This window comes from Eutrema salsugineum, unplaced genomic scaffold, assembly GCF_000478725.1.
Source record: "Eutrema salsugineum unplaced genomic scaffold, Eutsalg1_0 scaffold_4, whole genome shotgun sequence".
NCBI classification, from domain to species: Eukaryota; Viridiplantae; Streptophyta; class Magnoliopsida; order Brassicales; family Brassicaceae; genus Eutrema; species Eutrema salsugineum.
In genome coordinates this window covers 5,715,390-5,733,251 of record NW_006256686.1, presented here as the reverse complement: position 1 = coordinate 5,733,251, position 17,862 = coordinate 5,715,390, and the positions used below count along the sequence as shown (strand labels likewise).

Below are 17,862 nucleotides of genomic sequence, written 5' to 3'. Positions count from 1 at the left end.
CCATTTTAAAACAGGAATAAAGAGGAATGACATGTAATAGTTATTCCTTTAAATGGTAAAAAAATTTAGGAATGGAGAGGAATAACACATTCCTCATCATTCCATTCCTTAATTATGATCACCAGTTGGAGCCTTAGTGCTTAGAAAGCTCTGTAAATTCAATTGCAAATTCAACATATCTCGTACAAAGTCGTTAAACGCTATTTAAACTAAAAGAAAGAGATCTAATAAGATCTTTCATCCTAATCGCTAAAGATTTAAACTTATTTCCTAAAACAAGTAAAAGATACAAAAACAGCTAAGTAAAAGAAAAATCAAACACGTTAAGCCCAACGTGTTTGTGAAGCCCAAGCTTCCAATAATGCGCTGCATCAGGTTTCCCCAGGTGGGAAAGGATTCGACCGCGAATCCGGCACGTCATTATCGCCGTGAAAAGGAGTCAGATGCTTCACGTTAAACACGTCGGAGGTGCGAAGGTCCGAAGGAAGACGCACACGGTACACATTTGGGTTAATGCGTTCAAGAATCTCCACAGGTCCGATCTTCCTGGACTTAAGCTTGTTGTACTCACGCAAAGGAAGACGATCTTTCGTGAGCATGACCCAGACGAAGTCACCCGGTTCGAAGATAACCTCACGCCTCTTTGCATCAGCTGCGATTTTGTACTTGTCAGTTGCGGACTCCAAATTAACTCGCGCTTGATGATGGACCACCTGTAAGTCATTGACAAAATCAACAGCATCACCGTGAAGACGAGTCTGATCAGGCAAGGGCGTCAAATCCAGAGGACATCGTGGCACGACGCCATACACCACTCGAAAGGGACAGAACCCCAAACTGCGATTAAAGGCATGGTTATGTGCGAATTCCGCCTGACATAACTTGACATCCCACAATTTGATATTAGCGCCCACTAGACAGCGTAACAAGTTTCCCAGAGCTCTTTTGGCGACCTCTGTCTGTCCATCCGTCTGAGGATGGTAGGCGGAGCTCATGTCAAGGCTTGTGCCTAGGAGTTTCCAAAGAGACCCCCAAAAGTGACTCAGAAAACAAGTGTCACGGTCCGACACAATCGACAGTGGAAGACCATGCAACCTGTAGATCTCCCGAAAAAACAAACCTGCAACACTAACTGCATCCGTCGTCTTTTTACAAGGAATGAAATGTGACATCTTGAAAAAGCGATCGACGACGAAAAAAATCGAATCATGGCCTCGTTGCGTGCGAGGTAAACCCAAGACGAAATCCATACTCACATCTGCCCAAGGCTGAGTAGGGATCGACAATGGAAGATAAAGGCCAGCGTTGGAAGCCCGACCTTTCGCCTTCTGATAGGTGCGACAACGTTAGACGAATCTTTCTACATCCCGTCGCAGTGTGGGCCAAAAATAAGAAGTGGTCACCAGCTGCAAAGTCCTGTCACGTCCCACATGTCCCTCGTTGTGGAGCTCAGCAATTATCTGTAAACGCAAGCTACATTGTGGAACACAAAGACGAACTCCGCAGAAAAGAAAACCATCATGCACCGTGTAGTCAGCGCTAAGACCTCGTTCTGCATCGTTGACAATGCGCCCAAAAAACGGGTCAGAGGTGTAAAGTTCAGCAAAGGAGGCGGAGCCAGAGACTGATGTATGCATTTCTGTGAGCAGAGTATGACGACGACTCAGGGCATCGGCAACACGATTTGTCTTACCCGACTGATGTCTAATGGACAAAGTGAACTGCTGGAGGTACGAAATCCATGATGCATGACGTGATGAAACTTTGGCTTGGCTGTCTAGATGTCGAAGGGCAGCATGATCCGTGAATAAGATAAACTCGCGATGAACCAAGTAGTGCCTCCAATGCTTAATAGTCTGCACTATCGCATAAAATTCCACGTCATAAGTATTGTATCGGCTTCGTGCCCCTGGCAACTTTTCACTATAATAAGCAACAGGACGTCCGTTTTGGCTAAGCACAGCACCAATTCCCAACTTTGACGCGTCGCAGTGGAGCTCGAAGGTCGCAGAAAAATCGGGAATAACCAAAATCAGAGCTGTCGTAAGCTTCTCTTTGATCAGCTCAAATGCTGCAGTGGCTTCAGGCGTTCAATGAAACCTGCCTTCCTTCATACAGCTAGTAATGGGAGCCATAATCGAACTGAAATGACTAACAAACCTCCGATAAAATGAGGCAAGGCCGTGGAAGCTTCGTATTTCGGTGACAGTTTTCGGAAGTGGCCATGACTTTACCGCGTCAATCTTCGAGTGATCTATAACAAGTCTTTTCGGCGAAACCACATAACCCAGAAAAAGTACTTCAGAGACACCAAACTCACACTTCTGCTTGGCTGCAAAAATGTGTTCGCGTCGCAAAACAAGCAGCACATCGCGGAGGTGCCGTGCGTGATCCGCTAAAGATGAGCTGAAGATCAATATGTCGTCAAAATAGACGACGACACACTTGTCGATAAATGGTCGTAGCGCCTGATTCATGATGCGCATGAATGTGCTCGGGGCATTGGACAACCCAAATGGCATAACAAGCCATTCGAATAGCCATTCGCGCATCTTAAACGCTGACTTCCACTCATCCCTAGGATGAATCCGTATCTGGTGGTAGCCACTTTTCAGGTTGATTTTTGAGAAGACCGTAGCTGAACCGATCTGGTCCAACAAATCATCAAGGCGTGGAATTGGAAACTGATACCGCACTGTGATTTGTTAATAGTGCGGCTATCAACACACATTCGCCAGGAATTGTCTTTCTTCGGAATGAGGAGAGCTGGTACAGCACAAGGACTAAGGCTCTCGCGAATATGGCCTTTAAGTAGTTCCTCAACCTGACGACATAACTCTTCGTGTTCGGTGGGACTCATCCGATAGTGCGGCCGGTTTGGCAGTGAAGCGCCTGGAACGAGATCAATCTGATGTTGCACATCTCACAGAGGAGGAAGCCCTTGCGGTAGTTCACTCGGAAAGACATCACTGAAATCATCCAGGACCTGTTGGAGCTCAGCAACAACAGCCATGTGTAAACAAGGAGGAGCTGATGCGGAAATCAATGCGAAAGCCACACCCTCATTGCGAAATGCCGAGATAAATGCTGAATAAGAACACAGTAAGATATGGTTTCGCGATGGAGGCAGAGGTGGTGGCAGCAATGCCGGACTCGGAGGTGACGGTGGAGCCGGTAACGCTGCTTCACGCGAAGGAAGGAGGAGAATCTGATGAGTCTCCCAAATGAAACTGTAGGTGTTTTTTGCACCGTCGGGAACAATCTTCCGGTCGTATTCCCAGGGGCGACCTAACAACAAATGACTGATGTCCATCGGAGCAATATCGCAATACATGCGATCGCGATACAAAGGACCAATGGAGAATGGGACCAAGGCGCGTTGAGTGATACGCACGCTAACTCCCTCCTGTAGCCATCCAAGTGAATATGGTGCAGGGTGGACTTCCCGTGGAATCCCCAGTTTGTCGACAGCATCATCGGAAATGACATTACGACAACTGCTGGAGTCAATGACGAAGCTGCACACACGCCCGCGAATCGTGCAAGATGACCAAAAAATGTTTGTGCAAAGCCACGCAGTATCTTGTCGTCGAGGTGCTGTACATGTCCTGTGCAACACTAATAATCTTCCGGTATCGCCAACAGTGTGATGAACCGATCCTCCGCGTCGGATCCCTCTTCCTCGCCGGAATCATAGAGCACTTCTTTTCCACCGCCCGTATCATCGACCAACAATCCACGGCGCTGTTGATTGGGGCAGGCTGTCTGACGGTGTCCCGACTCTCCACACGCATAGCATTTCAGTGCGTTGGGACGCGTCAATCGTCGTAACGCTTGGTCATCTGGAGGAGCTGTAGGACGAGGGTTCTGTGTCACACCATCACTGCTGTCTTTCCCCGTAGCAGGTGAGCTGCCACTGCTTTGTTCTTGCACTCTGTTGCGCGACGAAGCCGACGTCCACCCTGACGAATGAAGCTGTTGTTCGAAAGAGGCTGCACGGCGGTAAGCTTCACTAATCGACACAGGATCAAACTGGGACATTGCTGATTGCAACTGCGGTCGTAAACCACCGATAAAGCGAGAGACGAGTTGTACCTCGCTGTTCCGTAGCTCATTCCTCGTCAACAACACAGAAAATTCCTCTGCATAATCTTCGACACTTTGACTTCCCTGCCTCAGATTCTGTAAACGCGTATACATCGATCCGTCATAGTTGTGTGGTAAGAAAGCTTTGCGCAAATGCTTTTTTAACTTTTTCCAAGATTGAATTGGTTCCTTTCCAGTACGCGTCCTCGTCGATTTCAGTTGCTTCCACCACGAGGCTGCGTGTCCACGAAAACGCATCGCAACAAGGGGAACACGCCTGTTATCCGGAACCTCTTTGAACTCAAGGACCTCCTCCACCGAAACGATCCAATCAAGTAGCTCATCACCGCGAATACCACCGTGAAACTCCAGAATGTCAACTCGAAAACCTGATTCCCATTTATTATCCCGACCGTCTCCAAAATTATCATTACGACGAACACGTCGGTGGTGGTCATCGTCCTCAATGTCACCATCGAACCCGCGGTTGGCGAACAGATTCTCGACCTCTTCCTGGAGATTTGCCCGAGCTGGCATTCGAGCATCCAAACGGGTCAACAACATCTCACCCATCTCATTAATAGATGCATGAATTGTTGCTTGGATGTTTTCCTGCATCGCAAGCAGAGTGGATCGTAACTCAGCCCAACCAGCCGCTGGACCATGATTGTCGCCGCCGTTGTTGAGTTTTTTTGGAGGCATCGTCGACACAATCAACCCAAAGGAACGTACTGATTCTGATACCAACTGATAGAGATGCGGAAGCAAACGAACAAGATTACGACGAACTCAGAGAGAACTCGCAGCAACTTTGGTATTGTATTAGAAGATCGACGATCAACTAAGACAATGGAAACAAGAATACTCCTCTTAGTGCTTAGAAAGCTCTGTAAATCCAATTGCAAATTCAACGTATCTCGTACAAAGTCGTGAAACGCTATTTAAACTAAAAAAAAGAGATCCAATAAGATCTTTCATCCTAATCGCTAAAGATTTAAACTTATCTCCTAAAACAAGTAAAAGATACGAAAACAACTAAGTAAAAGAAAAATTCAAACACGTTAAGCCCAACGTGTTTGTGAAGGCCCAAGCTTCCAATAATACGCTGCATCAGAATTCTATGAGTTTAGCTCTGAATCATGGAGGGTTATTGATGTTGTTGCTCTCGACTGTGTCATAATACAAACAAATGGTGTGTCTTCAAAAGGGAAGTAATTACTGGCTTTTTTCTGACGGGTCTATGTTCTCATTCAGTTTTGATCATACAACAGAGAGATTTAGAAGCCTGTCTTCCGTTTGTGAGAGATTTAGAAGCCTGTCTTCAGTTGTTAGAGATGAACAAATTTCATTGTTACAATACATTATTGGTGACGAGCAACGTTAAGATTGGTCAGACCAAAATCTTCTCCTATAAAAATTCTTAGTTGTGGATTTAAGCACTCATAATAGTAACTGTCCGGTTTTCGAGTAGCATATCGACAAGGAGGAAAAGGTGGGCTGAGTGTTGTGACAAAAGATACCAAGTAAGACCATCAGGAACATAGTATGCATTATTAAAGAGGACAAATACAAAGAAATCCCTTTTGGAGATATATACAAATCATGGTGGCCATTTATTTTAACTATGTTCCAAGTCTTGCTCAAATCCAGCAAGGTTAAATAAACACGGTTTTGTTTCTTGTTGTTCGTTTGATTCTAACATTGTCTTCTCCTGCTTTCTCTTCATCTTGTATTTGGGACTACATATGCTGAGAGTAGCTATTGTCAATCCCTTGTGCTTAGTAGACAAGTCAATATTGGTCTTTTCTCAAAATTGTATAGGATCCCGTCTATCGGTCTCCTTTATTATGTGAATCTGATCTTTTGTACTCAAATTGAGAAAAAGATCAGGCTGGAAAGTACATATGTTGGAGAAGTTCATCATTTGGTTTTAGGGTAATAACTGTTAAACTCGAGAGTCTTATGATGTATGACTCTCAAGTTTTGAAATCTAAGTAAGGATTACCAATTTTCTTTTTTCTATGCTCTTCAAAATTCTGGATTATGTTTTCAAATCTCCTTGAAAGTTACCTGTGTTTTAGATTTTCAATCCATCTTCTCTTCTCAAATCAATGTTTGCATTCCGAAAATACAATCATTTGACATTATTACCATTTCAGCAATCTTCTTACATGTTTGAAACTCCAAGAAAGAATATAGTTGCAAACCTTTTTTAGAGAGCGTCATGGAGAAAGATCATTGGGAGCTATGTCCTTCTTGTAGTGTACCATATCATGTGTGTGTGCCCTCAACTTATGTTTTTTCTGTATATATATCAATTAAATTCAACATTGTCTTCTGTAAAGATTATCCTGTGTTTACGTATCTTGGAGAAGGATGGCTGCTAAAATACAGGTTGTGAGGCTGAGATATAAAAAAATCTTGATTAAATTCTATTGGGCTTACCCAGAGCCGTGTCTGAGCACAAGCTTATGAAGCATGTGCTTCAGGGCCAATACCTTTATAAAATATTTTGAGGTCAATTTGCAAAAAAAAATGAGTTAATTCAGTGGTTTTATAGGCTAATGTTGTGCGAGCTAATATATGTTCAATTTCCTCTAGATGCACGAATTAGATATTTATTCATTTTTTTCTCAAAAGTTTGTTTTTAAGTTATCTCACATTGAAAAGTTGAAAAAAATTAGAAGGGAAAGAGACCAATTTTTTTTTATCGCTTGTAACCTGAGAAATCTCAGGCACGACTCTGGGCCTACCGATATTCTCATATATCTTTGAGTATATTTGTGCATATCTTTTAGAATGTAATCTTCCTATTTCTAGGAAGCTAGGTCACATACGCTTGTATATATACATATATATATATACGTACATATATATATATATAACAACGCTTGTGTATATGTATTAATCGTTTGATTTGAACATAATACAAAAAATCTTTACACCAATCAAAAGTTTAGCTAAGGAGGTTTCGTTCCTAGTTACTTCAGTTCACGGTCACTGACCTACAAATATAATAATTTTCTATATTTTTCTTTCACAGTAGATTTATTTATATATATATATATATATATAATTTTTTATCAGTTACTACTAGTAGTGTCAAACTTATAATATTTCTTGTAAATTGGGCAGCTAACTAAATATGGAATCCAACATATGTAGTACTAAAATTCTTTGGTATAGTTCTACTTAGAGACTTGGACGGGGAGAATGATTAGCTTTCTCTTTGCAATATCATACATTTAATTTCAAAAGACACCAAAATGGGGGAAATTGATGAGCCAAAAAATTATACTAGTACAGTATTATAAGTTACATTGTTACAATTCAGATTATGTGGCTGATCCGGATAGAAGATGGTCCATAAGTGGTATGGTATTCACTCTTAGAGGAAACACTATCAGTTGGAGGTATAGACTAAAGTGGTTGCTTTATCCACCACAGAAGCTTAATATATGTCTCTGAATGGAGCAGTGAAGGAGGCTATATGGCTTAAGTGTCTGTTGAGATATTTTGGCTATGAACAGAAGACTGTGGACATCTATTATGATTCGCAAAGTGCCATTTCTCTAGCAAATAACAATGTGTTTCATGAAAGAACGAAAAACATTGAGACCAAGTATCACAAGATCCTGCAGATCGTATTGTGGATGTGGTGAAGATATCAACCGTGAGTAATCCGGCAGATATTTTCACATTTATCTTGCCCGTCAGCAAGTTTCAAGCTGCTCTGAACTTGCTGCGAGTCAAGGCTGAGTAACTGTGCTCAAGAACTGGGATTGGAATCCAGAAAACTATATCATTTTTTCTATCTCAAGCACAAATTAATTCAGGTATGTTTGGTTGTTTGATCTCTCATTTCTGTGTGGAGTTTTATTGAATTAGCCATGAAGATCAAGACAAAAACAAGAAAAGAACTCAGAGAGCAAGCCTGTGAGCTCAAAAAAACATGATCACGTGACCTAGAAGAGATTGCTGGACCACAACAAAGTTTCCGTTGCTTAGGCTCTGATAAAGCAAAAGCAAAGGTAGTTCTGTCTTGTATCGACTACAAGTTATGGGCTAGTCTTAAATGACTAAGTGCCAAAGACAAGACAAATATGTGGAGCTAGGCTGCAAAGAGAACGTTATATCCGCAGAACGTGCTGCTAAAAGTAAGCAGGTGCGGACGACAGTGACACAAGCAAGTTCCTCTCTTGTTAGGTGTGAGGCTGCTAAGAGGCATGCTAACGTGGTGAGTATGCAGAAACATGTTGGCAGGGAAGTCACTCTCTCCAAAAACAAGGCAACCAGGACTGCTCTAAATAAACACTTCTATACACACTCTTGATAATTTGATATGAGATATTGATGTGGAGCAAGAAACTTTTGTTTTTGTTTGGTTAATATGTTGGACAGGTTTATTTCTCATGATAAACAAAACTAATGATTGGAAGTTTCATTTTATAGTATTACCACTATTGAATTACAAAAAAAAAAAAACTAGGTACAGTATTCATTTTATTTTTTCACATTAAAAATGGGAATAAAGAACACCTACAGTTCAGAATCTAGAATATTCAGTGGATATAAACAAACACACAAAAAAATCATTCTAAAAACAAAATATATTCATCAACATTTCAAAGACACAATGTAGTTACTTGTTAAAACCCAAAAAAAAACAAAATTAATGATCATGAGAATACATAATCTCAAGAAACACACAAAAAAAATGACACTCACGTACGTAACTTTGTTTTCACATAATTTTAATAAATAAAACAAAACCATAAAACACATAGATCTAAGATATTTCTACATACTTTCATTATATAAATAAAAAAGAAATAAAAACATCATGTTTGTCTTTAAAGCGTGAGCCACCATGGATGCCACAGGTTTGGAGGTGAACATGGAACGGAAGCCACCTACCATAATGTCAATTGCTAGTGAGAGTATTATAAACTCTTTCATTACAAGATCAGCAATGGAATCTTCTCTTAGATAAATTAAGAAGCTGCATTTTTCGTTGAAAGAGAGCTAGGGATCCGTAACACGTGAATCCCCTATCAATCAGAGATCTCCCATATGCACTCTTGACCATGTCCAAGTCAAGAGAAAATCGGAAGACTTTTGATTTTATGATTTAAAAGTGTAAAGAATGATCAAAATATCATATATAAAAACAGTGCACAACAAATATACCAGCGCTAGATAAGATTGACTCAAACGACAAAAAACACAACAACATAAAAGATAAGGATAAGAAATAAAGATATAATCCCATGTCAACATCATTTACTTCCCCAACTCCATCAAGTCATCCCACGTTTATCATGAGTGGAATATCTTCCATGTGAGATAGATATTTCATTCAGCAATTGCATGAAATAATCTATATATCAAATTTGAATGATATGTATATACATAAAAAAATAGAAAATGACTAAAAACCTACCAAATTTATGATAAATTGCTGACAAACTTGACACATTTTGTTTTCATCCGAAAATTGTCAAAAAAATTTCGAAGAATCAGAATAATTAAACAATGTTTTCTTGTAGTGCTAGAGCGACAAGTTTGTTTATGCAGTTGTCTTGAGGATGAATGTCACAATGCCCTATTCTTAGAGCCATTCAGTGCACACACATATGAAGAAAATAAACTTTTAAGTGAAATTTGATCAGTGAAAGAATGTGATGTCAGAGTATTAATGGCTCTAAAAGATGCTGATAATACACCACATCCTTGTGAAACTACAATAGTTAAAACTCATGAAGCTTCAGATTAGTTTAATTAAACATCAATACGCAGTTCTATTATTCTTTTTCTTTTCTGAAGCATTATGATACTAAATCAAAGTACCATCCATATCATCCATGCAAACAAAAGACGTCTCATGAGATTTCTGTATATGATGCATTGTATTAATCTTGCTGCTTCAGATCTTAAAATAAATAGAGTACCATGAGCCGCCGGTCCAAACCCATTAGAGACCCTAGTCTAATTTTAAAAATGTGCCATATAATCATGAACTAAAACAGAATAGAAAAAAAAAATAGAATAGAGGCAAAGATGAGAAGAAGAAAGTACAGAAAAAAAGAAAAAAAAAATCATCAAAGCAAGAATTTGTATATACGCTTGAAGTCTAAACAGAAGGTTAGATCATCATAATTCTTAGCCTAACCTTTTGACTTGCAGTTTCAAGAGGGTTAGTTACGGTTGTATTAATGATGATCGTATGATTAGCTACCTTGCCCTCTTTGTTATGCAAAACTCCATCCAATGCCTGTTTTAGCAGTTTATGCAATTATCCTCCCGTAATTGGCAATTCAAGGCCTCTTTTTCTGCTTGTTGCCTCATTCCACAGGTTCATTTCAAGAATGACCTGATTCAAAGACTAGCGATGAAAATATTCGTCTCAGCTCTTGTCTTGGGAGATCAAAGAGGGAAACATTTGGTAGAGAAGGAATTAGTAAAGAGACACTCACTTGAGAAGGAAGGTAGTGGAGTCAAATCCCAAAATTTCTCTAGCTACTCGGCATTGAAACAAGAGATGGTTTGAATTTGACAGATTCATATGCCTTACCACAAAGAAAAACATGTTGAATTCATCTTCAGTCCTCTTCTGTTGAGTGCTTCTTTAACAGTTAACGCATTATGCAAGATTTGAAGTGGATGAATTAAAATGGTATGCTAATATATGGCTCTGTATTGGGTTCTGAAGTAAGTAGCTTCTATTGCCAAGAAGAGCAAAATTGAAATCCTTAATATCCCCAATAACTATAAGTATACAATATATCTGCTTGCCTATATTGTATATAGTTTGTTGACAAATTAGACAAGACAAAGTTTTGAAAAATGATTACAATTACAAAATCAGTTTTGAAAATTGAGTAAGCAAACACACCTCTCCCAATTCTCTCGTTCGTAAATGGCGCGAGGTTTAGCCCTGTGCTCCAATGGAAGAAATTCTTCGACTTTGCTCTCGAGCTCAATCGCTAGGGCTTCACTTTCCTTTTCCCCTAAAACCCTTTTCGCTTCGTATCCAATTCAATCTCGCCACCCCAAAATTTCACGATTGTTCTGTAAGCTCGCTTGTGTTCCCGAGACGGTGGATGAAACCAAGTACTACAAGGAGCTTTTCAATCGAAGAATGGCCATGGCAGGACTCAAACCTCACCACCGAATTGGTAAAGTACTAAAATTGAATCGAAAATTTGATTCTTTTAGTTTACGTACATGACAAAGTTGCGTTTGTGTCTCCTCAAGCTTTGGGAGTTTCAGGTGGGCCTGATAGTATGGCGCTCTGTGTTCTGACTGCAAAATGGAAAACTGAAGGGTTAAGTGGTGTTGACAAGACAGATGGTTTCATCGATGGACTTGTTGCTGTAGTTGTGGATCATGGATTACGACAAGAGAGCAAAGACGAGGCTGAAGTTGTCTGCTCCAGAGTTTCTGAAATGGGTACTTTTCTTTTGTAAAGTATGAACATTTTGAGTTTGCGTTTTAGTAATTTGGGAGAATTTTATAGGAATCAGATGTGAGATTGCTCATTGTGATTGGGTTAATGGTAAACCAAAGCAAGGTCACTTGCAAGAAGCAGCTCGTGAAATGAGGTATCAAATGATTTCGAATGTCTGCTTCAGCCAACAGATTGGTGTCTTGCTTATAGCTCATCATGCAGATGACCAGGTAAAGTGATGGCTTGAGAATCTAGAAGAGTAAAAATGGTTCATATCGATTTGAAAATGAGTGTTGTTTGCTTAAATTGGATGCAGGCTGAGTTATTCATTCTCAGGTTATCTCGTGGTAGTGGCGTTCTTGGGCTTGCGGGTACAGCATTTGCTTCTGAGATTTTCTCCAGCAATTTGGAGTTAGATGCAAAACATATGAAGAACAAATCTATTCTCTTAGTGCGTCCGTTACTTGATTTATGGAAAGAAGACATGTACAAGGTTTCTCTGGAAACTAGAAACTCAAAATCGTTTGTATAGCTTTGTGGTTGTTGTTGTTGTTGTCATCAGCTCTATAATGTTTTACAAGCAGATATGTCAATGGGGTAGACAAGATTGGGTTGAAGATCCGACTAATCATAGTCAGTTGTTTGTTCGGAATAGGATTCGAACATCAATAGGAAATCTACAATCAGGCAAGTCTATATCTAACATCAAACTGGACTTTGTTCTTTAAAGCTTGATTGGTAATGTCTGACTTAGTGTAAGTTCTTGTTTTTTACTTTTGCAGGTACATTTAAGTCAGAGCTGCAAGCAGTCATTTCTGAGTGTCGGAGAACACGTTCGTTTGTCGATAAAGTTTGTACAGACTTGATAAACCGGACCGTTACAGTGACAGATGTAAGAGCATTCTCCACATTAAGCTCAAATATGTATCAACTGTGTCTGACTTAGTAAAAGTGAAAAAGCCATCTGTGTTTTTTATTTTGGAATTTGGCAGAAAGGATATGCTATTCTTGATCTAGAGAGACTAAACCCTACAGAAGTTAAAGACATTTGTCTCTCAAAGTATATCACTGCAGTCCTGCAGGTTTTGTTACATCTTGAGCTTTTTTTTTTTTTGCTTTGGTAAAATTGAGTATTTTTTCTTGACTTTTGATTTCTTGAAATTTCCAGTTTATCTCTCAAAGGCAGAGAGCAATCAGAGGAAGCACTTCAAAGTTGCTTATGAGCTACCTCCGCAAAATTCCGTGCAAGGTTAACATTTTTTCATTGTTGTTCTGTTCCTCTAATTTTTCAATCTGTAATAGCTTAAAGTAACATTTGCTTCATATGGATATACTCAGACATCTCTTACAGCTGCTGGTTGCTACCTTACTCCAGCTCCTGGCTCGAAGGGTACCAAAATTATAGTCTCATGTTTTGCTGACACTCCTTTACCACCCAAGACAGAGCTCTTGAACATTTGCTTCAATGAAGCTCAGAAAAAACAGACATCTGATGACCTCTGTCGAATCACATCACATGCAAAACCTTTTTCAGATCATGTAGCCCCGAGCCAGTTTTTGGATGTTGCATCTGAATCCGTGTTGAGTAAAGCCAAAGAGCTCAATTTATTAAGCGAATCAACCTATACAACCATCGGGCTACTGCAAAGAGATGAAACCAATCGGTTCATAACTAAAACAGAAGTTAAACCGATGGATGAAACAGAGCATGGAACCAACATTGCTGCACCTTCCTCTGATGATAAAGTACATCTTTGTCCAGGGCAACATCTCTATTTCATGAACCGGTTTCTTATCAGATGGAACTTGAGTGACCACGACCACCTATGTAACGGAAACTGTCCAGTGAGTACAGCTACTACATCAACGGAGGTTCGACATATGGTAGAATCTGACTGGCTCTATCTTTCCGAGCTTTCAAGATCCTCGAACAGAGACCATTCTACTTTATCCTCACGGAAAGCTCTCAGGTACTTAAAGTCTATCCCAGCCGCTGCAAGAAGAAGCCTTCCTGTCTTGGTCAATCACTCTGGATCACTACTCAGCGTTCCTGTATGTTAAATTTCAATTCTTAACCGTAAAGTTTCATTTGTGTTTCGAACTATAAAAATTGATTACTCTTCTGTGTGTTTTTTCAGGCTATTGGCTTCACTTATTGTTCATGTATTGATGCAGCTACAGTGTTTCTACCAAGAGTACCACTTGGAGGAGGCCTTAGCTCATTTCTGTAGTTTTAAAACAAATTCTTGTGAAAACGGAATAATATTTGATTAAGAATCTGTATCCTAGGCAACATTCGTTTGTAGAAATGAAAATCGCCAATTACACTCTTTTGTTGTTTTACATCCAAAGTTTTATGAGAAAGGAAGAAAAACGATCATACTCCGCCTGTGCCGCCTCGTTCTTTCAGCGTTTGAAACGAAGTAGTAAACCATTGTTTCCAAGCTGCGTCCTTCTGTTGTTCGACCCATGAGAGAAAAGCACTGTCTATTAGGCAAAAGATGTTGACGTAAAGCAGCTGGTATTGCACGGGAACGTATCTGAAGTTTGCGATCTGCAGAAGCGGCCATGCTCCGCCTTCAAGAGCTAGAGCCGGAAGAAAATCCCTCTTGATTCCTTCTTTCACTTCAGATGTGTTCTTGCCTGTGGCGAATCCCATGTATGTGAAGAACACCAATAGATCTATGGGGCCAAAGATAATACCGTCCATTGCAACTTTGGCTGCCACGAAACGCGTTGTCTTTGGTGCATATCGAAGCTTCAGTTTTATGAATTTATCAAGGCCTTCGTACCTGTGTAACCGCAAATTGAACAATATCAGGTTTCATCAATCTAGTCCATAAATCATTCTTTCTCAGTATCTGATTTACTGTTGCAGGATTAAGTGAGAGGCAACATTAGGATATTGGGTTTTGCAATGGAAATATGAAAAGTTATAACTAAATGATCTGAAGTAAGAAGGAAACAAACCAGAAGTGGCCAACAGGTCCGACAAAACCAAGTCCAAACATGCTTGTGATAGCTACTCGCTTCCAGTTGACCTTGAATTCTGCATCTGAGTCTCTATCTTTCTTCGTGTCCTGTTATATTATCATAGATTAGTGGTCGACCCAATGTAGGTCAATATGGCCTCGATATATATAGCCAAAACTCAGAACAATATATCATCAATAGTTCAACAGATTTATTCCTTCGGCAATCTATTATATATCTGGCATCTATGTCGACATCTTTGTTTGTGTCCTTTTAAATTGAACATAGTTCAGTGCTTGACTCAAGATTGGTCAGCATAATCTCGATATTTATAGCCAACACTCAAAACAAGATATGACAAATCTTAGATATATTTCTTCCTCTAGCAACCTATATACCATAGAACTTAAAGAAAAATGGAAATAAAAAAAAACGAAATCACATAGAAAAGTACCAAATGACTATGAGCTTTGTTGGTGGTTTGGTTTCTTGAATTCTAAGGGGTCCTTTTGCAGCAAAAGATGAATAAAAAGCATCTCATTCTTTCATAGAAGCAACCAATAGGGCAAAAAAGCTGCTAATCTACAGAACTATATAGCCAGGATGAACATGTGTTACCAATGAACCAAAAAGGTAAGTTGTGATGCAATGTTCACATGGAAAGTACAGGACCACCAGCGTAAGGAGTAACAAAACACATTAGCTCCATGATTATGGAAAGTATTATCACCGCATAGAAGACCTCTTCTCAACTAACACAGCTTGGAAAAAAGAAAACAGTTAAGTTGTAATGTACAAAAATCTGGCCAAAAACACATAGTATGTAACAGTCTTGACAGTGTATAACCATGAAATCTCAGCAAGCAAGTAAAATGCATGTGGTATACTACAAGAAATTTGGGAAATGATTCTTAGCATTTTCTTGGATATCGAAGAAAAACTCCAGAAATAGCATCAATGTCTAAGGAAAAGCAGCATATATCAACACAACATGTGAAACATTACTCATTCATTGAAATGTCCCATATATACTGATACAGAGAGAATCGATTGATACGAACTTGAAGCGGAAACATCACGAAACCCAGAGATACCTCCTAGATGTAAATTAAAATCCGGAGAGCTCAAGAAACCTAAAACTAATTCCATAAAATCCGCACCAAAAGAACAAAATCAAGAATCGGATAGAGTCCCAATTGAAAAGCTTAATCGAGGTAAGGAGCTGAGAGAGAGAGAGAGACGAATAGAGAGGGAAGGAGATCGAGAATGACTAACGGTGAGACGAAGAAGACGAGGTTTCGCAGTGGAATGAGTGATGTATTGAGCGGTGACATCGCCAAATCCCCAAAGAAAGCCGGAGCTGATGACCTGAGTTTTCAATGGATGAACCGTCAAGCATCGCTGGTACCATCTCCAAAGCTTCAACATCATGGGATTATTCTATTCGCCGCCGTCGCCGCCGCGAGAGAGAGAGAGATTGTGACCGGAAAACCGCCGCGGGAGAAAGGCGATTTTTGGTTTTGGTTGACACAGCTGCTTTAAGCTCTTCCTAAACGTCTTCTTCTCTTTAATCCTTTCTTCATTTCTTTTTTGTTTTCCCGAGTCAACACTCAGAAGCTCTTTGCAATGAAGATATCATATAATATAGGCTTGTTAAATGGGCTTTGGCCCATCAACATAAAACACACTAAAATCCCCATTAAAATCAAAGTACAATTTTGTAATTTAATTATAAGCCGATGGAACTATTTTGTTGAAATATACGATTGTTGAAATTTGAATAAATGACAAGATGTAATGAGTTAGGTGTGTATTACTTTTTTGTGAGAATTTTTTCTAATTTCACGTGTAGTTAGATTCATCTAATACCAAGTTCATTGTTAAGTTTTTTTTTTTTGGGAGAGATTGAATTTTAATTAAAAATAAATGATATTGAGATTTGAATTGAATAATAGAAAATGTAATGAATTAGGTGTGTATTACTTTTTTGTGAGAATTTTTGTCTAATCCCACGTTTAGTTAGATTCATCTAATACCTGTAAGATTCAGGGTTGAAGACTCAGCAGACTGTATGTGTGTAGCACAGAAGGAACTGGAGCGCGAGAATATCGTGAGATCAAAATCAGAAGTGATGACGTGGCATGTGAGGATATATAGATATCTCACAAGAAGATTGGAGGATCCTAACGAGAAGGAAAGAAGATATACACCAAAGGAGAAATGGGAGATGGTATATATTTGACATCATGGTACCTGTGTTAGGGTAGCCGTTCTAGAGAGATTGAGAGAGGATTATCACAAGAGACTAAGCAAAGAGAGTTAGGGTTCTTGGTGAGTGATCCTTGTTATAGAAGCACAACCTAGTGTGCAATAGGTTGGGTAGATTAAGGATTGGTCAGTGTCGAATTGCTGAGAGCAAGGTCGTGTAATACTAATTAGACAGATCTGTCAAGATTGTCTAAGTGATTCTTAATTGAAGAGTATTTGTTTTTGAAGTCTATTGTTCTACACATAAATCTCTGTGTCTCTGACTTTACAATTGGTATCAGAGCGGGCAACCTACGTAGAAAGGTTCTTTCTCAACAGGTTGAGATCCTGGAGAAGACATGGAGATTTCGAAAGAACTCATTGCTATTCAGAAACCCCTTCTGCTTCAGGCAGACAACTTTGGTCACTGGAAGGCGCAAATGCGACATGTCATCAGAGGCATAGATGAAGATGCCTGGACTGCTGTTGAACAAGGATGGACGGCTCCTACAGTCGCATCAAAGGATAGTGATGGCAAGAAGGTACAGATTCCGAAGCCGAAAAACACCTGGACTGATGATGAAAAGAAGCTGTCCAAGTTCAACTCCAAAGCTATCTCAGCTATCTTCGCCGCAGTTGATATAGACGAGTTTGGGCTCATTCAAGGGTGTGAATCTGCCAAAAAAGCTTGGGATACCCTTGTAAATCACTTTGAAGGTAACTCAAGTGTGAAGAGGACACAGATTGATCATTTAGCTTCTGAGTTTGAGAATCTCAAGATGGCCCCTGAAGAGTCAGTTGCTAGCTTTACCACAAAACTCAGTACCATTGCCAATGAAGCTGCTATCCTTGGAAAGAAATATAAGGACAAGAAACTGGTCAAGAAACTGCTTCGTTGTCTTCCACCAAAGTTCGCAGCACATAAGACTGTGGTAAAATACTCCATGGACACTGACAACCTCGAATTTGATAAAACTGGTTGGTTTACTCAAAGCAGAGGAAATGGAAGCTACTGATGATCAGAAATCTGGTTCTAAAGGTATAGCCTTCACTGCAGCTCGTGAGGAAACTAGGATGAATCAGGTTGAGGAAAATCTGAGTCTGCT

At 39.8% G+C, this 17,862-nt stretch overlaps 2 protein-coding genes across 3 annotated transcripts; one reads left to right on the top strand and one right to left on the bottom strand.

Annotated features, from left to right (window-relative positions):
- The first annotated feature begins 10,941 nt into the window (after positions 1-10,941).
- On the top strand, positions 10,942-13,865 carry LOC18013621. 2 transcript variants are annotated; one of them, XM_006418658.2, is made up of 10 exons: positions 10,942-11,264; positions 11,344-11,538; positions 11,606-11,766; positions 11,853-12,029; positions 12,121-12,223; positions 12,319-12,428; positions 12,529-12,618; positions 12,705-12,785; positions 12,875-13,588; positions 13,675-13,865. In XM_006418658.2, exons 1-10 carry the CDS (start codon positions 11,006-11,008, stop codon positions 13,765-13,767), a joined length of 1,983 nt encoding a protein of 660 aa, XP_006418721.1. In that variant the 5' UTR covers positions 10,942-11,005; the 3' UTR covers positions 13,768-13,865. The 2 variants fall into 2 exon arrangements, with proteins under 2 accessions (XP_006418721.1, XP_024009533.1); XM_024153765.1 differs by lacking the exon at positions 10,942-11,264 and having other exon boundaries at positions 11,401-11,538; positions 11,613-11,766.
- Positions 13,783-16,123, bottom strand: LOC18013624 (PXMP2/4 family protein 2). Its single transcript, XM_006418659.2, has 3 exons — positions 15,785-16,123; positions 14,507-14,616; positions 13,783-14,328 (listed from the first exon to the last, which is right to left on the bottom strand). The coding sequence occupies exons 1-3, from the start codon at positions 15,938-15,940 to the stop codon at positions 13,914-13,916; spliced, it is 681 nt and encodes a 226-aa protein (XP_006418722.1). The 5' UTR covers positions 15,941-16,123; the 3' UTR covers positions 13,783-13,913.
- Between the last annotated feature and the right edge of the window lie 1,739 nt (positions 16,124-17,862).